We start from the raw sequence: 19348 nt of genomic DNA, 5'->3' as shown, positions 1-19348 counted from the left end.
AATTGGCTGAGTTTCTGGTGTCATTCTAAGGGGATCCAGTATCTGTCTGCTTTGGATGACATGATTGAAAGACCTCGATTCTTTGCCAGAGATGGCCTGCATCTGTCATCCCTGGGTTTCCAGGTACTGGCTAAGGCTCTTGCCACCCCTATTGTGCCTTTTTAGGCAGTGTTCCAAAGACCAAAGTACCACCATAACAGCTATAAATAAATGCAATCTGAGGGTCATGCTGCTCAATGCTAGAAGTCTAACTCTCAAGATGCACTCGTTCGAAGCACTCCTCAAAATGGCAAACATCGACATTTGTGCTGTAACGGAGACCCAGTTTAAAGCGGCAGAAGGCACCCCTGTGCTACCAGGCTTTAACTCATTCCACACATTTCGGCCGCAGAACATGGACTAAAGCTCCAAAGGTGTGTTCATAAAGGATATGCACACCTCCAGACTGGTAGCCTAGCATAACAATTCTGTGATACTCTAGGTACAACTAACACTGTGTAAGATGGCAATTCAGGTTGTAGCCTGCTATAGGTCCCCAACCATATCCCAAGACTCTCACTCCACATTCCTAAGCACCCTGGAAACTATTAAGATTCAACCCAACACTCTCATACTAGGCAACTTCAACTACCTCTCCACCAACTGGGAAAACTACTCATGCACCAATGCACCGGCCCAACGCTTCCTGCAATTCATCAGTTGCAATGCTCTGGACCAGCTCATTCTTACCCCCATTAGAGGAAACAACATCCTTGACCTGCTTATTACTAACATGGGCAACTGTTGCTTTACACCAATAGTCAATTCCTCCCTGGTGAGATCCGACCACAAACTAATCACCATGGAAATCCACATCTCACCCACATTCCCTGCAAAGGTATCCACTATGAAAACTTCTCCAAAGCTGACTTTGGACTCCTAAAAACAGAGGTGGCTAACATCATGGCACCCATGCCACTGGAAAATAGATGCATGACTGCCGAATCATACACCAATGCACTGTACGAACATGTACATAAATACATGGAACTAGCCATGCCCAACATAACCAAGATGCTCTCCTTCAAAAATAGAAAGCTTATCTGGTAGTCCCCTGCCATTAATAAACTCTACAACAGACGGAAGAAAAAGGTGAAGTCCCAAGACTGGAAAAATTCCTTATTAGCCTCAACAAAAAGTTGAGATCCCTCATCAAAACCTCCAAAGCCAGCCATGAAGGCAGAATGGCAGCTGACAGTAAAAACAAAGACAAAGCCTTCTATAGTCATATCAAGAATCTCCACGACAATACCCAATTTTGCTATGAGCTACTGCACAGTGGTACCTCCTATACTGAGCCAACAGATACTGCCAACATACTGGCCAACAGATTCAGTGCCAACTTTACCCCCCCCAAAGGACCAGTCTCAATAACGGAAGAATGCCAGGCACCCAGCATTACTGCAGCACAGGTTAAATCTGCATTGTCCAAGGCCAAGAATACAGCTTCCATGGGAACCGACAATATCCCTGGCTGCATTCTACATGAATTACAAAGTGAACTTGTTCACTCACAGCCTCACCTCAGGCTTTATCCATTCTGAATAGCGCACTGCTACAGTCATCCCTCTCCATAAAGGAGGAGCGACTACAGACCCTGGAAATTATCGCCCCAATAACCTGATGAGTCTGATATATAAGGCTATGGAGCACATCATCATGGACCTAATTAGCAAGGATAGAGGGAATCTCCAAACTCTAGATCCCATGCACTTTAGTTTTGTGAAAGGTAGGTCATGCCTGCTCAACCTGGTTGACTTCTTTGAGTCAGTCACCAGAGTTCTGCATGAGGGTAAGGCAGTTCATACAGCTTTCATCGATCTGGCCAATGCCTTTGATACCATTCTTCACTCAGGTATTATTGATAAACTCACCAAACTAGGCATCAGGTAGGTTGTAAACTGGCTCACAGATAGAACCCACAGGGTGAAAGTAGCAAACTCCAAGTCAGACTGATGACCAGTCAGGAGTGGAGTCCCACAGGGATCAGTCCTGGGTTCTCCCCTGTTTGGCATCTACTTCTCAGAAGTCCAGATCAACACAGAGGGACTCTGGCTAATGAAGTTCACAGATGACTACAGGCTGGGAGCTATTATTAACTCCCCAAGTGATGCAGACATTCTACAGAAAGGCCTCACCATGACCAATGACTGGTGTCAAAACCATGGCCTTAAGCTTAATGCCAAAAAATGCGTTGTTATCCCCTTTGGGTAAAACTCAGGTCCCACTAATTACCACATCGATGGGAGCCCACTGAACCCTGAAGGAGTTATAAGAGATCTGGGAACACAGGTTGACAGAAACCTCTCCTTCGACCCCCACATTGTCACTGTGGTCAGAAAGTCTTTCTGTGTGACACATTTCATTATCAATGGTTTTTGCATCCAGGAAGAAAGAGGTCATCATTTTTCTCTACTCTTCCCTCATTAGACCAATCATAGAGTATAATCTCCCATTTGGTATGTACCTCACTAGACACCTGCAACAGCTAGAGAGACCACAAAAGTACCTCATGAAGAGGATCCTAGGCCTTAAACACATGTCCTACATGGACAGACTCAAAAAACTCCAGCTATTCTCTGTCTCATATCATCTACTAAGAGGCGATCTCTGCTTGACTTACAAAGCCATGTCTGACCTAGCTCTGTTAGAAATTCTACATCTAAAGAAAACCCAATCCCTCCACACTACACGCACCAGAGATCTCAACCTCATTACCACAATCAACAGAACATCATGGAGGGACAGGTTCATAACCCATTGACTGCCCATGCTCTGGAATAGACTTCATATAAATGTCAAGCAGAGCACCTCAATGCTCAATGGCTCACTTCAAGAGAAATCTTGATGAGTGGATGGGAAATAGAAGGTTCACTCCAGTGGCTCTACTTGAAAGATGCACTGGGAACTGACGACAGGCGGCACAATGCCAGGGCACTTCTATGAGAGGCTCCAGGGCCATTAGCCTAGTACACACCTACGATCCTATGAACCTATTAGATTACTCAACTGCTCCACAATCTGTTCAACCTCAGCTCATGCTGTTATGGTAACTTTAGGCCCATAAGCCTCACGAGCCTTATCTATAATACATCATAAAATTGACATCGGTGGCCTAATTTCCTTAGACCCAAAAGAGTTTAAATTTGTAAAGTGAAGTTACTGACTTCTTAAACTGGTTGACTTATTTAAAAAACTAACCGAGACCTTGGATGAGTGCAAGTCAGTGCACACAGCTTACATTGACTTAGCCAAAGCTTTCAACACCATTCCACACAGACATCATAGGTAAATTTATTAAGCTAATTGTAAACCATTATTTTATAGAATGGGTAGCAAACTGGGTCATGAGCAGAACCAAGTTAATTAGGATTGGGGAAAACTCTCTTCTGAAAGATTCATTACCAGCAGCATTCTCTTTAGCACTTGCACTGCTCCTATTTGAGTTTAACCTATCTAACATCACATCTGATCAAAGGCTACTGGCTGACTAAATTTGCAAATGAATGTAAACTTGGAATCATCACCAGCTCCCATGTGGGCTCTCAGATTCTTCTAACACATGCAAACAACTGGTACCACAGCAGCGGTCACAAGCTAAATGCCAAAAAGTGTAGTATCATATTCTTTTGCAAACAGGAACAGACAGAGTTATCAGAGACCTGGGATGACTTATAGACAGTCAGCTCTCCTTTGGCCATCATGTAGCCATGGTTGTTAAGAAGTACTTCTATTTTTAGCTCAGCTGATTATCAAGGGTATTTGTTCCTGGTCCAGGAGTGCTATCATACCTCTCTAACCCTCTCCTATAAGGCCAATAATTGAATACCCTGCTCCCTTCAGCATGTACTTTTACAGATGTATGGTCTAACGTGAAAGACTCAAATTCTTGTTCACAAAATCAGGGCTTGGGTTCTATTGCCTTTTGCAGAACCCCTTAAAATGCTAACTTTCTTCTCTGTCCTATACAGAATTCCTTATTTGTGACCTCTTCTGTTCTACAAGGCTTGAAGTGACTCTGTCCTGAGTGATACCTTTCATATTCTCAAAAGTGTACAAAAGATCTTAACCATCATATAAGATAAACTGAACCTGTTTGTGTGACAAAATAATTTCTCTCCTCTGTGACAGGCTTCCTCTTCATATTAGATAAAAGTAGCTATTTTGCCTCACCATTTCCAAATGTAATTTGAGTGATTTGATGTTAACTGCAAATATACCTTCAGTCTCACCCTGCAAACCCACATGGAAAGGGATAGTAAGTACTGGAAGTTGCTCTGGCTGGTCTATACACTTTTGAACTGATCAGCTACCTAGCAACAAGCTATGGACCAATGAAATGTAAATTTGCAGTGATGCTAACGTAGCAACAAAATGGCTGCAATTCCTATACTCAGAATGAGGTCCAAATGATTAACAGAATCCAAGCATACATGAAGCAGACATAACTCACACATGTGATGAGGAGAGAAAAAAAAAACATTGCAGTATTTTGTGAACTTTTCAGTCAGTGCTGTAGGTGAGGGCATAGCAGAGAAGGAGAGACAAATAGCCCTTGTCTTGAGGGCATAGCAGATAAGGAAAGACAAATAGTCCTGTGAGGGCAAAGCAGATAAGGAGAGACAAATAGTCCTTGTCTTATAACAAATGTGTTTCTTTCTGTGTAAAAATCCAGTTTGTGCACCTTACACGAAGCACTTCACACCTACCAACATTCACTTCCATTTGTCCATTTATGGTCATTTTTCTCTGTGCTTGTTTACATGTTCTCTGTTAGGTATTATTCTATGTTGTGTTCTAAACACAGCAGATAAAACATTTAGCAAACTGTTGGGGTTAATGCAATATTGGCAATATCATTTAACTGTGAATATTGACCAGAGTGTAGTATAGATTACAACTGTTTATTGACAATCATAATTAAGGTCATTATCTTTCTAATCCCAGCTGAAATAAAGTGCAAACAGATGTGACAAATTATGACATCTGGAGTTGTTCTGTTCATTAAGAATGTGAATTCTGCAACAAATAAAACAAATAATTCTAAAATCTGCATAAGGAGTTGTGCTGCAGAGACAAATCCACGACTTCTGTTTATCTGGGTTCTGTAACTTAAAAAAATACCATCTTAAAAATGAATCACACCTGTTAAAACCCCATCTGCTTTCTAATTCCAAACTTTCATTTGTTGCCTTCCAAAAACATTCACTGCTGTCTAATTAGTTAAAAGATCACATTATGTTGAAAGTACAACCACACCAGTATCCTTAGTAGCAAAAAATAAATGTTTTAAAAGTACTGTCAATTATTGTATACAACAAACTCAGAGAGTACTTAGCACACAATGCAGCATGTCCTTCTAAAGGTACATTTAATTACATTTTCCAGTACTTTTTCAGCCACGGCACAACAAATATTTTACCATTATTAATAGGAATATTGTTACCTTTCTCACTTTTTACAACCATCATTCCTCAAATATACGGTAGAGCCTTCAAAACAAACTAGTTAACAATCTAACTTTAGTTCCCTTTAAAGTGAATAATACACCATTCAACTCCAGCTGAATGATCCTTTTTACTTTATAATGTTAGTTTGAACTTATAAATAAATTGAAGTTTACTAGTGGCAATGTCTTGCAGAGTGAGGAATGAACTCATTCATTCAATGAATTCATATTGGGGAGAAGAAACAGCTTCAGAGTTGTTAATTCTTGTGTTTCCTAATCACTGACATTTAATTCACGCTCTAAACAGTACTGTACAGAACTCCAACTAGGAACACACGAACGTGTCATTTAGTACATTACTTTCTCATCTGGTGTCACTGGCACTGTTGCACTTAGAATGTTTGGACAAGAAAGAGGCTTAATCTTCATTTCACTCTTCTTTAATATGTCTTCGGAAGTATCTAATCGCAGAAACTGCACCTATGTTTGCCAGTAATGCTGTGAAAAGAAAAGAGAATGCATCTGTTCACAAAAAAAAATATGAATCAGAAACAGAAAGGCACTTCTTTGCAGTAACAGTCAACCATTTATGCATTATAGAAAAGGAACACAGCATCTAAGCATGACACTATACATATTGCATATTTGTTCTTTTAGACACAAGGTGAAAGAGCTCCAGAGATACCCCGCAGTCCACCACACCCCCCCCCGACACAGACACACACAAAGAGGGTCTATATCAGAACATCGAAGTATTAAAACTTCGAATGTTCTGATATCGAACACTATTCAGCAAACGTTAAGAATAGCAAAGCTGCAGAACAGCGAATTCTTTCCTCGGGAAAGAATTTGGTTGGCCATTTCTGTGGCTTCGCTATTCTTAGCACTGTGGTGGAAAGTTACGGGTTGGGTTCAGGTAAGTGTGCGATTGTTTGTACATTAGCATTAGGGGCAGGTTAAGTGAGTTAGGGTTAGGGCGCGGGTTAGGTGAGTGTGCAATAGTGACGGACCTTAGGGTTAGGGTTTGGGTTAAGGTAAGTGGGCAGATAGTAGTGTATGTTTAGTTTAGTGTAGCATTAGATGTAGGAATTTAAGTGTATGTGTGTGGTTGCTGTTTGTTTGATGTGCTTGTGTTGTGTGTATGTGTTTCGGAGCAGCAAATGTTTTCCATGGGAAAAAATTTGCTGTTCTGAATGTTCGATATTTTCATGTTTAGATGTTTTGGGGCCGATGAAATAACGTTCGCAATTTTCATCTTTCGATAATGTGATATAAACACCACGCAGATACATACACATACAGACACACACACCACCTTCCCCATCCTGGCCTATTTACACTATCTAGATTACTTTTTTCTTACTTTTTCTCACAGTTCATCTAACTCTTAATTTTTTCCTGCATTTATTCATTCATTCAATCTGTTTTAAGTAGGCAAGACTGTTTTCTCATACATATGTAGGAAACAACTGCATTAATCTGGATGGCTGCAAGGTGCCATGGGTGTTTATTTATTTACTTATACAGTTTTTTTTTAAAAATCTATTTTATTTACTTCACATTTGTTAACCAGGTTAGACCAACTGAGTTTGAAAACAAACCCATTTTCCGTGGAGACCCAAGGGGAAAAACCCCAGCAAACATAAGTAAAGATAAAGTGACAATATACAAATATTAAATAACAATCACAATGCAAAATAATTGTAAAAAGAAACGATTTGCATTGCATTGATAGTAAGCAACCCATTTTCAGTGGAGACTCAAGGGGAAAGACCCCCAGCAAACATAAGCAAAGGTAAATATACAGGACAAAAACTATTAAAAACAACAATGCAAATACAAAATTCATTATATAAAAAAAAAAAAAAAACGAAAGAAAAAAAATTATGAACATTAAGGGTTGCACTGATAGCGACTACGGTGGTGGTGCTGCGGTAGCATTGTCGCCTCCTAGTAAGATGTTGTCCTGTTCGATTCTCAACTAGAGCGTCTTCTGTGTGGAGACATGCGTGAATGGGCATACCTTCGTTGAAGGTTGTGCGTCAGGGCAGACAACTCAGCACGTAAAAATCTACTGCCAATCATTAGCGGACCGGAGTTCCGCTGTGGCGACCCCCTGGGAAAAGCTGAAAGATACAACAACAAGGGTTGCACTAATAGCAGTGGTCTAAATTTACCACATATAAGAGTAAAAACAAAAAGATAATCGTTCAAAAGAAGGACAATGTATAGACATTGATAGGAAGTGGGGGGGGGTAAATATTGTGGAGAATGGGAAGGGGAGAGAAAGGAGGGGACTATAGTAGGGCTATAGTAATAGAGCTGAGGATTTAGGAGGTTAGTTTAAGCAGAAGTTACTAATGGAGAAAGAAATTTAGGAGTTGCAACCAGTTATATAGTAGGTCATATGAAGACTATGTGTGGTCAAGGCAACGGCATAATTTCAAGTTTAGTAGGTGGAATTTAAGCTCCTTTTTAAAACAGGGAAAGGAAAAGTTGGATCTAATATGGAGAGGGAGTTTGCTCCAATTTAGTGAGACAGAGTGTTTGTAAAGTAGTTTGCCAATATTCCTTTTGGGTTCATAAACTGAGAGAAAATGCTGATCAGCACTCCGGAGAGGCCGAGGAGGGGAGAGTAGAGAGTAACATTGGAGGCGAGAGCAGGGCAGGCAGAGGGGTTGTTGAGTATGGAAAAGGTAGTGTGGATTTGCGATTGTAGGAGAAGGTGCAGAAATTCCAGCCACTGAAGTTTGTTTAGTGAGAGGCAGTGATGTGAAGAGAGTGGTTGGTTTAGAATAAATCTGGCAATTTTGTTGTATGTTTGTTCCAGTTTCTGCACTGAGGTAGTTTGGATATTGGTAAGGATGAGGGATGTGTATAGAAGGCTAGGTAAGGGAAATGCCTGCGCAAGAGTGATTTAGTGGTAGCAATGAGGAATTTTTTTGTTCCTATAAAGTAGTCCAAGGTTTTGGTGTTTTTTTTGATGGCCTGTTGTATGTGCAAGTCAAATTTTAGTCAGTCATCAATTATTACCCCAAGGAGTTTGGTGCATGAGGCAGGGGAGATAGTGGTGCCATCTAGGGAGGAAAGAGAAAAAATGGATTTAAGGTGAGAGAGTGTCTTGATGTAGGAAGAGAAGGAATTTAGTTTTCTTAGGGTTAAGGATTGGTTGATTGTTTCTGAGCCATTTTTCAACAGAGATAAAGGAATTCTGTGTTAGTGTGTATAGTTCAGAGATAGTATTGGAGATAGATAAGAGAGTAGAGTCGTCTGCATATTATATTACAGATGAGAGACTGCAGGTTGAATGTAGGTTGTTGGTAAAAATGTTGAAAAGAAGTGGTCCAAGTATGGAGCTTTGAGGTACTCCTGTTTGAACAGCAAGGATGGGTGAGAAAGCCTGCTGCCATCTAACAGCTTGTTTTCTGCCAGTAAGGTAGGATTGGAACCAGCCAAGCATAGAAGGAGAGTGGTTTGTGTCTGAGAGTTTGTTAAGAAGGATGGGATGAGACAGAGTTTCAAAGGCTTTAGAGAGATCAAGGAATAGACAGGAGATGAGGTGGGTGTTGTCCCTAGCTAATGCAACCTTTTCAGGATAGTAAGGCAGTTGAGGTACTGTGTTTAGGGTAGAAACCATGTTGCAAGGGGGTGAGGAGATTTTCATGAATGAGATAGGACAGTAGTTGAGTATGTATACATTGTTCAAGGATCTTAGAGAGCAGTGAGAGAATAGCGATTGGTCTATAGTTAGAGGTTTCAACAGAGTTGCCACCTTTGTGGAGAGGAGTGGTATAGAATGATTTCCATATTTCCGGTAAGGTAGATTCCTGAATGGACCGGTTGATTAAGATAGATACAGGGTGTGCAATAGAGTCAGCAGCAATTTTCATAAATTGAGGGGGGAGTTTATCAGTGGAGGGAGAGCATGGTTTTAGTTTAAAAAGCAGGGATTTGATATACTTTGTAGAAACAGGTTGCAAGGTAAAAGGCTGAGAGATAGAGGAGGACAGAGGTTTAGGGGGAGGTGAGGGTGACACAGAAGAGTTGGGATGAGCAGAGTTACCAGACGGTAGGAGTTTTGAGATGCTGTCTATGAAGTGTTTGTTGAGTAAGTCTGCAGTTTCAGAGGGAGAGTGATAGGGGAAAGGGTTAGGGATGGTAGGAGAACCAGTGTGGAGCAGGGAGTTGATAGTAATCCAGAATGTTTTGGGGTCATTTGGGCGAGAGCTTTGAAATTTAGTGAAACATTTGTGTTTATCCAAAATAATACTTTTTTACACGATTTCTGAGTCGCTTATAACCTTGGAGAAAGTGGGAGTTTTAGTGGTTTGCCATTTTTTCCACAAAGCATCTCTTTCATGCATCAAAGCATGAGTAGTTTTGGAGAGCCAGGGTGCAAATATGATTCTGATTTTACCAGTTGGGGCAAGAGAGTTTAGTACATCAAGAAAAATGTGGTTGAATTTAGTAACAGCATCACTGAGTGGGAGAGTTTTTAGGATAGACCAGTTGATGGCAGAGAGTCTACAGTTAAAGGTTTCAGGGGAAAAGTTAATCAGTTTCCTAGAATCTCTCTACAGATGGGGCTTAGAGAGATGAGGAGAGTGCCTTATGACAGAAATGAGAGAATGGTCACTAATAGAGTCAGGGAAGGTAGAAGGGTTGCAATAGTTGTTAGGAGAGTTGGTCAAGATCCAGTCAATTGTGGAACCAGTAGCATTTGTACTGTAGTGGGTAGGAGTAGTGATCAATTGTGAGAATCCATACAGGTTTATGAAATGTTGGGGTGAGTCACCAATAAGGGAGTTTCATCTATATTAACATCTCCAAGAATGATGGTTTCATAGGGGATGGAGGTGTTTATCCAAGAGACTATATGTTCAAGGATAGGGATGTTTTTACCTGGGGGGATATAGATAGAGGCAAAAGCAAGCTTCCTATAGTTATTGATGTGGCAGTCTAGGAGCAGTAGTTCAGCAGGGGAGAAACCAGGCAGGGTAATGTCTATAGGTGTTAGCGTCAGTGAGATAGAGTACAAGATAGCCACCCCACTGCCTTTTTTGGGGTGTCCTATCAGACCTATAGATATTGTACTGAGGTGGGAGAAATTCAGAGGAATTGATATGAGGTTTTAGCCAGGTTTCCAATAGCAATGGGATGTAAGGTTTGTTTTTTTAACAAGCTTTACATCCAATAAGGGCCTGAACAAAACTCTAGGTTATGGGAAGATATTAACTTTTGCTGTCTGACTTTGTTTTTCCCTGAATCCTTGTAACACATCCCCAGCTGACTGCGACTACACTGTAATAACTAGAATGGAATTAACTGTATTGAGCTGGAGGTCTTGGGGCTGCTAGGCCCCATAAAGCCATGGAGGTTCTATATGCTCTGAGGTGTGTTTTTTTAACTACTTTTTTCATGCAATGATGGCCTAAACAAAAATCACTAAGGGAAAGAGCCTTCCATTTCAACTTTTGTTTTGCCCTGAATCCTTTCAAGACACCCTAACTGACCAAGACTATGCTGGAATCACTGCAGTCAAAATAACTGGATTGAGCTGTGGGTCTCGGGGCCTCATAGCCTCAAGAAGCTGTGGGGGTTGAAGATGTTCTGAGGTGCATTTTAAAGATTTTTTTAAACAAGTGTCTCATTCAGTGATGGTCTGAACCAAAAGTATGACTAGAGGGAAGAAATTCAGTCTTGCTGAATCCTTTCAGCACACTTTAAGTGACTAAAACTACTTTGTAATACCTAAATTAAGCTGGGGTCTAGAGTCCGCTAGGCACCAGAAACCATGGGGGTCTTTTGCAGTTTGTAGAGCTGTTGATGAGAGCTGTATATACACTGGTAATATAGTAATTCTGTTGTGCAGCTCACATCTCTTTGGACATGCAGGATTCTTAACAATGGTGACAGATGGTTGCAAGACCATAGTGTTTTGATACAGTTTTGTTTGCTTGTTTGTTTGTTTTTACTATAAAATATTTGCTAGAATTTTTCTTCTGAGACATGTTTGTGGTACTGCAGTTGGGGAGACTACTGGTGGAGTGCAGGCTATGCTGCTAGCACTATTAAATAGCTTCTTGTGAAACTGGAAGAAGGAGGGAAGGAGTTTTTAGCTGTTAGCTGTTAGTTCAGTGATTTTGTTTGCTTTAGCCAAAAGATGAAAGATGGAAGATATTGTTCATATGCTTCTAGCAAATCAGTTTCCAAAGCCATATGAATTGGTAACACAGTCCGTCCACACTGCTAACATTTGTCATTTCACAATACCCTGCTTCCCATTAGCAATATACGTAAGGTGACAGCATTTGGTATTCAAGCACCTTGCTTGCATGTCACATCCTGAAACATTGCTTGTCGCATAGAGTAAACTTTTATGAAGAGACCAAGGGTTCTCATTAAACTTTCCTTTCCTGTGAATCAGAGTAGAGCATGGATTACTTTGTTGCAAATTTTCTGACACGTGCATAATACTGTGCCTTTTGAGAAGCATGGCATATTCTGTTTAGGTTTATGTTAAGTCAACAAACTTCTTTATGTTCCATTATGGCAAAAATATCTTGCTAGTAGATGGTTTGGATATGGTCTACCTAATGGCTGTGATAGAGTTAGACAGTAGAGCTCATTCCTAGGGGAAAAAGCAATGAATCACTAAATGGAATTAGCTATGGATTGAATGGTGGAGAAATTTGGCATCTGCTACTAGTGGAAGGCCATACTGTATTAGAGCCAGGAGGATACCTTTACCTGTGACATTCCTGGTCAGTCTGGAGAGAGAAAATAGACAGATTTTATTAGCTCAAATGAGAAAGGAGTTTATCTTTTTGAATGCAGTTCAGATGCATGTGAAAGTAGAGTGAGGGGGTTAAGCCAGATACCCAGGTACTCAAAGAAGATGAAGAGTAATGGGATTTTTTTACACATTCTGGAGTGGTATCGACAATCATTGATTTAGTTTTGGAGGAGATGAATATTAGTTTTTTGTTGTTGAGTTAATTAACATGGGATAGCAAATTTGCTTGCAGGTCTTGTTGTATGACAGAGGAAGCATGACTGGAGTAGTCTATAACCATGCCATCAGCATACAGTAAGGTAGGAAGGTGTGGTACATCAACTGGGAGTTTATTAATGTATATGGAGGAAAGGCAGCGGAGTGAGAATGGAGCCTTCAGTGACTTGTTTTGGAAGAGGGTGGAGGGGTGGAAGGAGATATGTGGCTGAGGAACCAGGGAATTGTATCAGGGCTGATACCAATTTCAATGAGGTGCTTAAGATCTGTGTTTAAATTCACTCAATTATTTGGGGGGGGGTCTCCTTTAGATCATCCTTATGGCTCTGCTACTCAGTGCACCACATCCATGCCCATGCTAGGTTGACCAGCTACTCCAATCCCTGACTTCCTCTGTTAATCCCCTTTCACTGGTTGTGGAACTTAGCAGCATCCTGGGGATCTTGGACATCCCCATTCTCTTGGTGAATTTTGATTATACCCTACTCACTTTCTTTTCTATCTCAATGCCCATGGTTGTATCTGAGGGATGGTCAATGGGGAGTTTGCAGCGAATTGCTCTGCCACCTTAGCAAGCGTCCATGTCCACACCATCTCCACCTTGGACCTCACCTCCTACTATACGACATCCCCATCCTCTGCCAGGGATCATCACAGTAAATGCCAAAGATCATCATGGGAAATGCCAAGGACCATCATGGGAAATGCCAGGGATCATTACAGTAAATGCCAGGGATCAGAAAAAATACCAGACAGCAATAAATCCAAATAATGAAACACCACTGCTACAGAAAGAATACTAATAAAAAGCTTTAATATTTCTAGCACCTTGGCCAAAACAGCCTTCAAGGAGTACAATTCATTAAAACAAACAATCACATTATAGAGCATATTTAAATAACAAATTTAACAATTAATTAACATTTTATTTGATTAGGTACTTCCAATTGCACTCATTATTAAACCCTTTAGAAGCCAGGGTATTAAACTTGAGAATATACATATCTTCTTTACCTAGTAATTTTTCCTTGACAGTTGCCAATTCCCCTGTATGTAACACTACCTGTTCCAAAATATAGGCCCTAAGTGTTGCAGCATTACCTCCATGACATTCTTTAAAATGTAAGCCTAGAGGGCTTTCCAAACAGCCTCTTTTGATGCCTCAAACATGTTCTTGGAGCCTAATTTTGAAAGCCCTCTGGCTTTCCCCAATATAAAAGAAATTACAGAGCAACATAGAGCGTAAACAATTCCTTCAGTATTGATGTAAAAATATTGCTTAGGACTAAAATTAATTCCATTGATTTTAAAAAATATGCACCACTAAATTACATACTGAGCACTTTCCAAAAACTACATGTGCCGTTTAACTTGTTCCTGAAAAATTATATGTGGGAGAACAAATTTGGTATGAACTAAAAAATCTGATAAGCTGCGGCCTTTCATAAAAGAAACACTGGGATAAAGTTTAATCAAATTAATCAAATTTTCATATTTCAATAAAAGTGGCCAATAATATTTTAACAATTTAGCTATTTGATCACTTGCATTATACATAGTTACCAAATAAATATTCCTATTATTCTCATGAATCTTACTTCCATCAAGGGGATACCTACTTCTAGTATTATCTCCCCAATATTCTCTATAAGTTATCTGGTCTATCCTTTTATTGCTCTCCAGTATTTGTCATGAGATATCTTCTGGAAGCAACAACTCCCTGCAGAGAATTTAGGAGACCCCCCCCCCAGCATAAGCTCTACTAATAAACATATCTGTAGTTTTATGTGCTTCATTAAAAAAAATCTGCATCTTGACTACACAAACTGCTAAGTCTTAAAAATTCTCCATATGGTAATGCAGTCAAAAGATTATGAGGGTGGTAGCTGGAGCCATGCAAATATACACTGGCCTCCTCAAACTTTCTAATAACTCTCCCATCCATAAAACTACTCAGTATCAAATCTAAGAAGGTAATCTGTGAACCTAACTGTAAACCTTCAAATTTGAGTTGAAACCTATTGCATTGTAAGTCTTGTATAAAATGATCTACTAAACTGTACTACCTTTACACAAAAAAAAATTAAATCTTCTATAAACCAATAACATTTAATTACATATTTGACAAAATATGATCTATGTATAATGCAAGTCTCATCTCTGGATACGTGTCTCATCTCTGGATACGTACCCAGGGAGTGGCGCACTGCGACAGTGGTCCCACTTCACAAAGGCGGTGCCTCCACCGACCCTGGAAATTACCGGCCCATTAGCTTGACAAGCCTTATCTGCAAAGCCATGGAGAGGATCATAATGGACCTCATAAATAAAGACATAGGGAATTTGCAGACTTTGGATCCAACCCATTTTGGCTTTGTCAAAGGCAGATCATGTCTTTTAAACTTGGTTGACTTTTTCGAAACAGTCACCAAAGCCATTGATGAGGGAAAGGCAGTCCATACAGCCTACCTCGATCTGGCGAAGGCCTTCGATACAATACCCCACTCGGGTATCATTGAAAAACTCATCAGCTTAAATGTTAACCCATACATCACAAGATGGGTTGCAAACTGGCTGAGTGACAGAACCCACAGGGTCAGAGTCGCTGGTGCCATGTCAGACTCTAAGCCTGTCACAAGTGGTGTCCCACAGGGCTCAGTCCTGGGCCCACTCTTGTTTGGCATCTACTTTTCCGAAGTACAAGCAAACACAGGAGGGTTATGGCTGACAAAGTTTGCAGATGACTGCAAACTGGGCGCCGTAGTCGAAAACACATCTGACACAGATATCCTTCAGAAGGGTCTCACAGAAACGGATAACTGGTGCCAGAGCCATGGCCTAAAGTTAAATGCCAAAAAATGCATAGTCATCCCCTTCAGGAAAAACAAGGTTACCCCTAGCTACCATATAGGTGGCAATCCACTGAGCACAGAAGAAGTTATCAGGGACCTGGGGACCCAGGTTGACAGTAGCCTGTCATTCGACACCCATGTAGCTAAAGTAGTTAGGAAAACCTTCTACATTGCCCACCTTATCATGAAGGGATTCACATCTAGATCAAGGGAGGTCATAGTCCCCCTATACTCATCACTCATCAGACCAATGATTGAGTACAATGCCCCATTCGGAATGTATCTGACCCGACACTTGCAGCAGCTGGAGAGGCCTCGAAAGTTCCTCACCAAAAGGATAAAGGGTCTGAAAAATCTGTCCTATGCTGCCCGACTGAAAGAACTCCAGCTCTATTCAGTCGCTTACCGCTTGCTCAGAGGTGACCTTTGCCTGACATACAAGGCCATGTCAAACCCAGATTTGATGAATATGCTTCACCTCATAAAATCTAGATCCGTCAGAGCCACAAGGGCGGGAGACTTAAACCTCGACACGGCTATTAATAGGACGTGCTGGAGGGATAGATTCATCACCCAAAGACTCCCTATGCTGTGGAACAAAATCCCGGTATATGTGAGGCAGAGCACCTCGCTGGCCTTGTTCAAGAGAAATCTTGACCAATGGATGGGAGATCGCAGATATACCCCAGGGATTACCTCAGTGTCACTGCTCAACAGAGGCACAGCAAAATAATGGGTATAGTTCCCCATACTAAAGGGGTGGCGTAAGCCACAAAACTATGGGCTAGGCTTGTAAATGCCCTCGGGCAGATAGCCTAGTATGAACCTATGAACCTATGAAAAAAAAATTATGAGAATATAAATATTACAATTCAAATACAGCCATGACCAAATCTACATGCATGGCACAAATTACACCCCCATGGCCATACCATGATTTTGATGAAAAACTTTGTTATTAAAGATAAAACAATATTATCCAAATAAAATGCCATAATATCTATTACAAAATCAGATAAGGTTCATAGGTTTATTTATTTATTTTATTTTATTTATTTATTTACATTTGTTGACTGGGATAATCCGACAGGATATGCAGAAGGTTCATAGGTGTTTACTAGGCTAACAACCACAAGGGCCTTTTTAAGCCTAGCCATGCATCCCAAATCTCTGACAATTTCTCATACCCTTCATAAATGTAAGCATGGCCCTTGGAGATGAACCATTTACAGGTTACCTGTGTCAATTAGAGACATAGGTGCCAAACCAGGGATGAATTTCCAGTTTCTCATTTAACTGTCCAAGTTGCACTTGAATTGCATTAGGGAGGAACTCTGCTTCACATGGATGGGGAGCCTGTTCCATAGATGGGGTAGTCTCTGGGATACATACCAATCTCTCCAGCAGGTTCTATTTATATCACAGACAAGGGTTAAGTCTTTAGAGCAGGTAATTCTGGTACTGTTTGTTTTGTGGATATGCAGGAGGTCCATCAGAGTGGGGTCTGACAATACCCTGTATGCCAGACACAGATCTCCCCTCAAAAACCCATAGGAGACAGAATACAGGGATAGAGCCTTGAGGCGGTCTGCATAGGACATTTTACTTATGCCCTGTATTCTTTTAGTGAGTAACCTCTGTGTACATTTCAGTTGTTGGATATCCCCGGTTAGGTACATACCAAATGGGGGATTGTACTCGATGATAGGTCTGATGAATGCCGAATACAGTGGGACAATGGCTTCCTTGTCTTAGATGCCATTCCTTTGTTTATAAGTTGTTCAACATAGAATGATTTCCTCACCACTGTAGACACATGATGATCAGAGGCCTAGATTACTATCTATGTGTGTCTCTAAGTCCCTCACTACTGGGTCAACTTTAAGGGGTATGTTGCAATATGATAGCTACCAGAGATGGATGACTTCCCAAAGCATACTATTATGTATTTCTTGGCATTTAGTTTTAGTCTATGGCTCTGACACCAGTTGTTTGTCTGTGTCAACCCCTTCAGGAGAACATTTGTGTCAGTACAAGATTCAATGACAGCTCCTAATTTACAATCATCTGCAAATTTAGTCAAGCCAGAGACCACTGACATTGGCCTTGACTTCCGAGAAGTAAATGCCAAAAAGGAATGGTCCAAGAACTGATCCCTGGGAAGCTCCTCTTGTAACTAGCCTCTTTATAGAGGTGGCCTCCCCAGTTCTAACTTCCTGGGTCCTGTCTGTGAGTCAGTTGACTATCTACTGGGTGACATACGGTTTTGTCCCTAACCTCTTGAGTTTGTCAACAATGCTCGAGTGGGGTATTGTGTCAAATGCCTTGGCCAGGCCAAGGTAGGCAGTGTGAACGATTTTGCCCTCATCCATTGCTTTGGTGACCTTCTCAAAGAAGTCCACCAGGTTGAGTAGGCATGATCTGCCCATGACAAAACCAAACTGGGTTGGGTCTAGTATCTGGAGGTTTACTATTTCTCTATTGATCATCTCCATGATAATTATTTCCATGGTTTTACATATAAGACTAGTGAGACTTATGGTTCTGTAGTTTCCAGGGTCTGTAGATGGCCCACCTTTGTGCAGAGGGATGACTGTTGCCTTTCTCCATTCATGAGGCATGAAACCTATTTGGAGGCTACAGTTAAACAGTAATTCCAGAGGCCCTGATAGGTCATATTTCATGGTATTTAGAAGGCATCCTGGGATATTGTCTGGGCCCATTGATGCAGTGTTCTTGGCCTTAGTTTTGTACTTCCTGGTGGGTACAGCTACCTCTATGCAGCTGTTAACATGCTTGTACAGGGTTTCTGTGAACAGTTCTTTATAGGCAGAAGTGTTCTCAGGGTTAATGGGGGCTTGCAATTTTGCCAGGTTTTCACTTAATAGCAGAAGGTTAGCCTTAGAATACTTCCTGAATATTCCAGGTTTAGCTGGGGTCCAGGGTTTATTTTTAATTCAAAGGAGACCACTTTGTGGTCTGACCTTACCAGGGAAGGCATTACAGTAGGGTATGTGCAGCAGTTTCCCCAAAACATAATGCAGAGCTTCCACTCCACATCTATGTTGGATGTTGGTATAAAGACTCTTGACATCAAAGGCCATCCAAAACCTATTTCATTCCCATCTTACCGTAGAAATTTTATGTAAAATATCTTGTGTATCCCTTATGTTAGAGAGAATCTTTAAAAGAAAAGGATAGAGATATCTATATAAAAATATTCCAATGTTATGTAAAAAATATCTACAAGCAAATACTATTAGATGGCCACTTAAATTATTTAAGCCCTTATGTATCTTTGGTAGGCGGTAAAACATAGCCATACCCCAATTAGCTGTACCAACATCCTTTCTACTAACATATCCCAGTCTACACCCTTTATTCAATAATTGCTGATATTTAATAAGGGCTTTCTCATAATTGTAAAACATTACTTGTCTCATAAACATTTGTATTATCTAAATGTTCATAATACATTTTAATATACTGTTTATAATTAATAATACTTTTATTCCTCTTAGCAGGTTTTATTATTGTTGATTTGCACTTAAATCTATTAGAGCTTAACTCTGTTCTTAAGTTATATTGCACATTCCATCTTTGTTTATTAAAATCCATAAATAACCTTTCGATGGCAAATCCAAAAACTGCTGAAAATTGTCGTATCATTTCATTAGTAAATGGAGGTATAAACAAGCTTTTACATTCAACCCCAGTTGTATCCAAATAACTGTAAACATTCAAAACATTCTCTTCAATCTCTATAATATCTGATACACAAGAGTAGAAGCTATCCTCTGAACTATCCATGAAATACCAGGGATCATCAAAGCAAATGCCAAGGATCATCACGGGAAATGCCAGGGACCATCACAGGAAATGCCAGGGATCATCACAGCAAAATGCCAGGAATCATCACAGGAAATGCCAGGGATCATCACAGGAAATACCAGGAATCATCGCAGGTAATGCCAGGAATCATCACAGGAAATGCCA

At 40.6% G+C, this 19348-nt stretch overlaps 1 protein-coding gene across 1 annotated transcript in view; it reads right to left on the bottom strand.

The window, feature by feature from the left end:
- Positions 1-4929: 4929 nt before the first annotated feature.
- Positions 4930-19348, bottom strand: part of PERM1 (PPARGC1 and ESRR induced regulator, muscle 1) — a 256708-nt gene continuing 242289 nt past the window's right edge. The window contains exon 4 of the mRNA XM_044063092.1: positions 4930-5986. Within this exon, the coding sequence (XP_043919027.1) occupies positions 5919-5986 (68 nt within the window). The 3' untranslated portion in view covers positions 4930-5918. The remainder of the gene's footprint in view (positions 5987-19348) is intronic.

The sequence above is a fragment of the Protopterus annectens genome, chromosome 2.part1 (assembly GCF_019279795.1).
Source record: "Protopterus annectens isolate FY-2018-M chromosome 2.part1, PAN1.0, whole genome shotgun sequence".
In the NCBI taxonomy this organism is placed as follows: domain Eukaryota; kingdom Metazoa; phylum Chordata; order Ceratodontiformes; family Protopteridae; genus Protopterus; species Protopterus annectens.
This window is presented reverse-complemented; position numbering and strand designations above follow the sequence as displayed.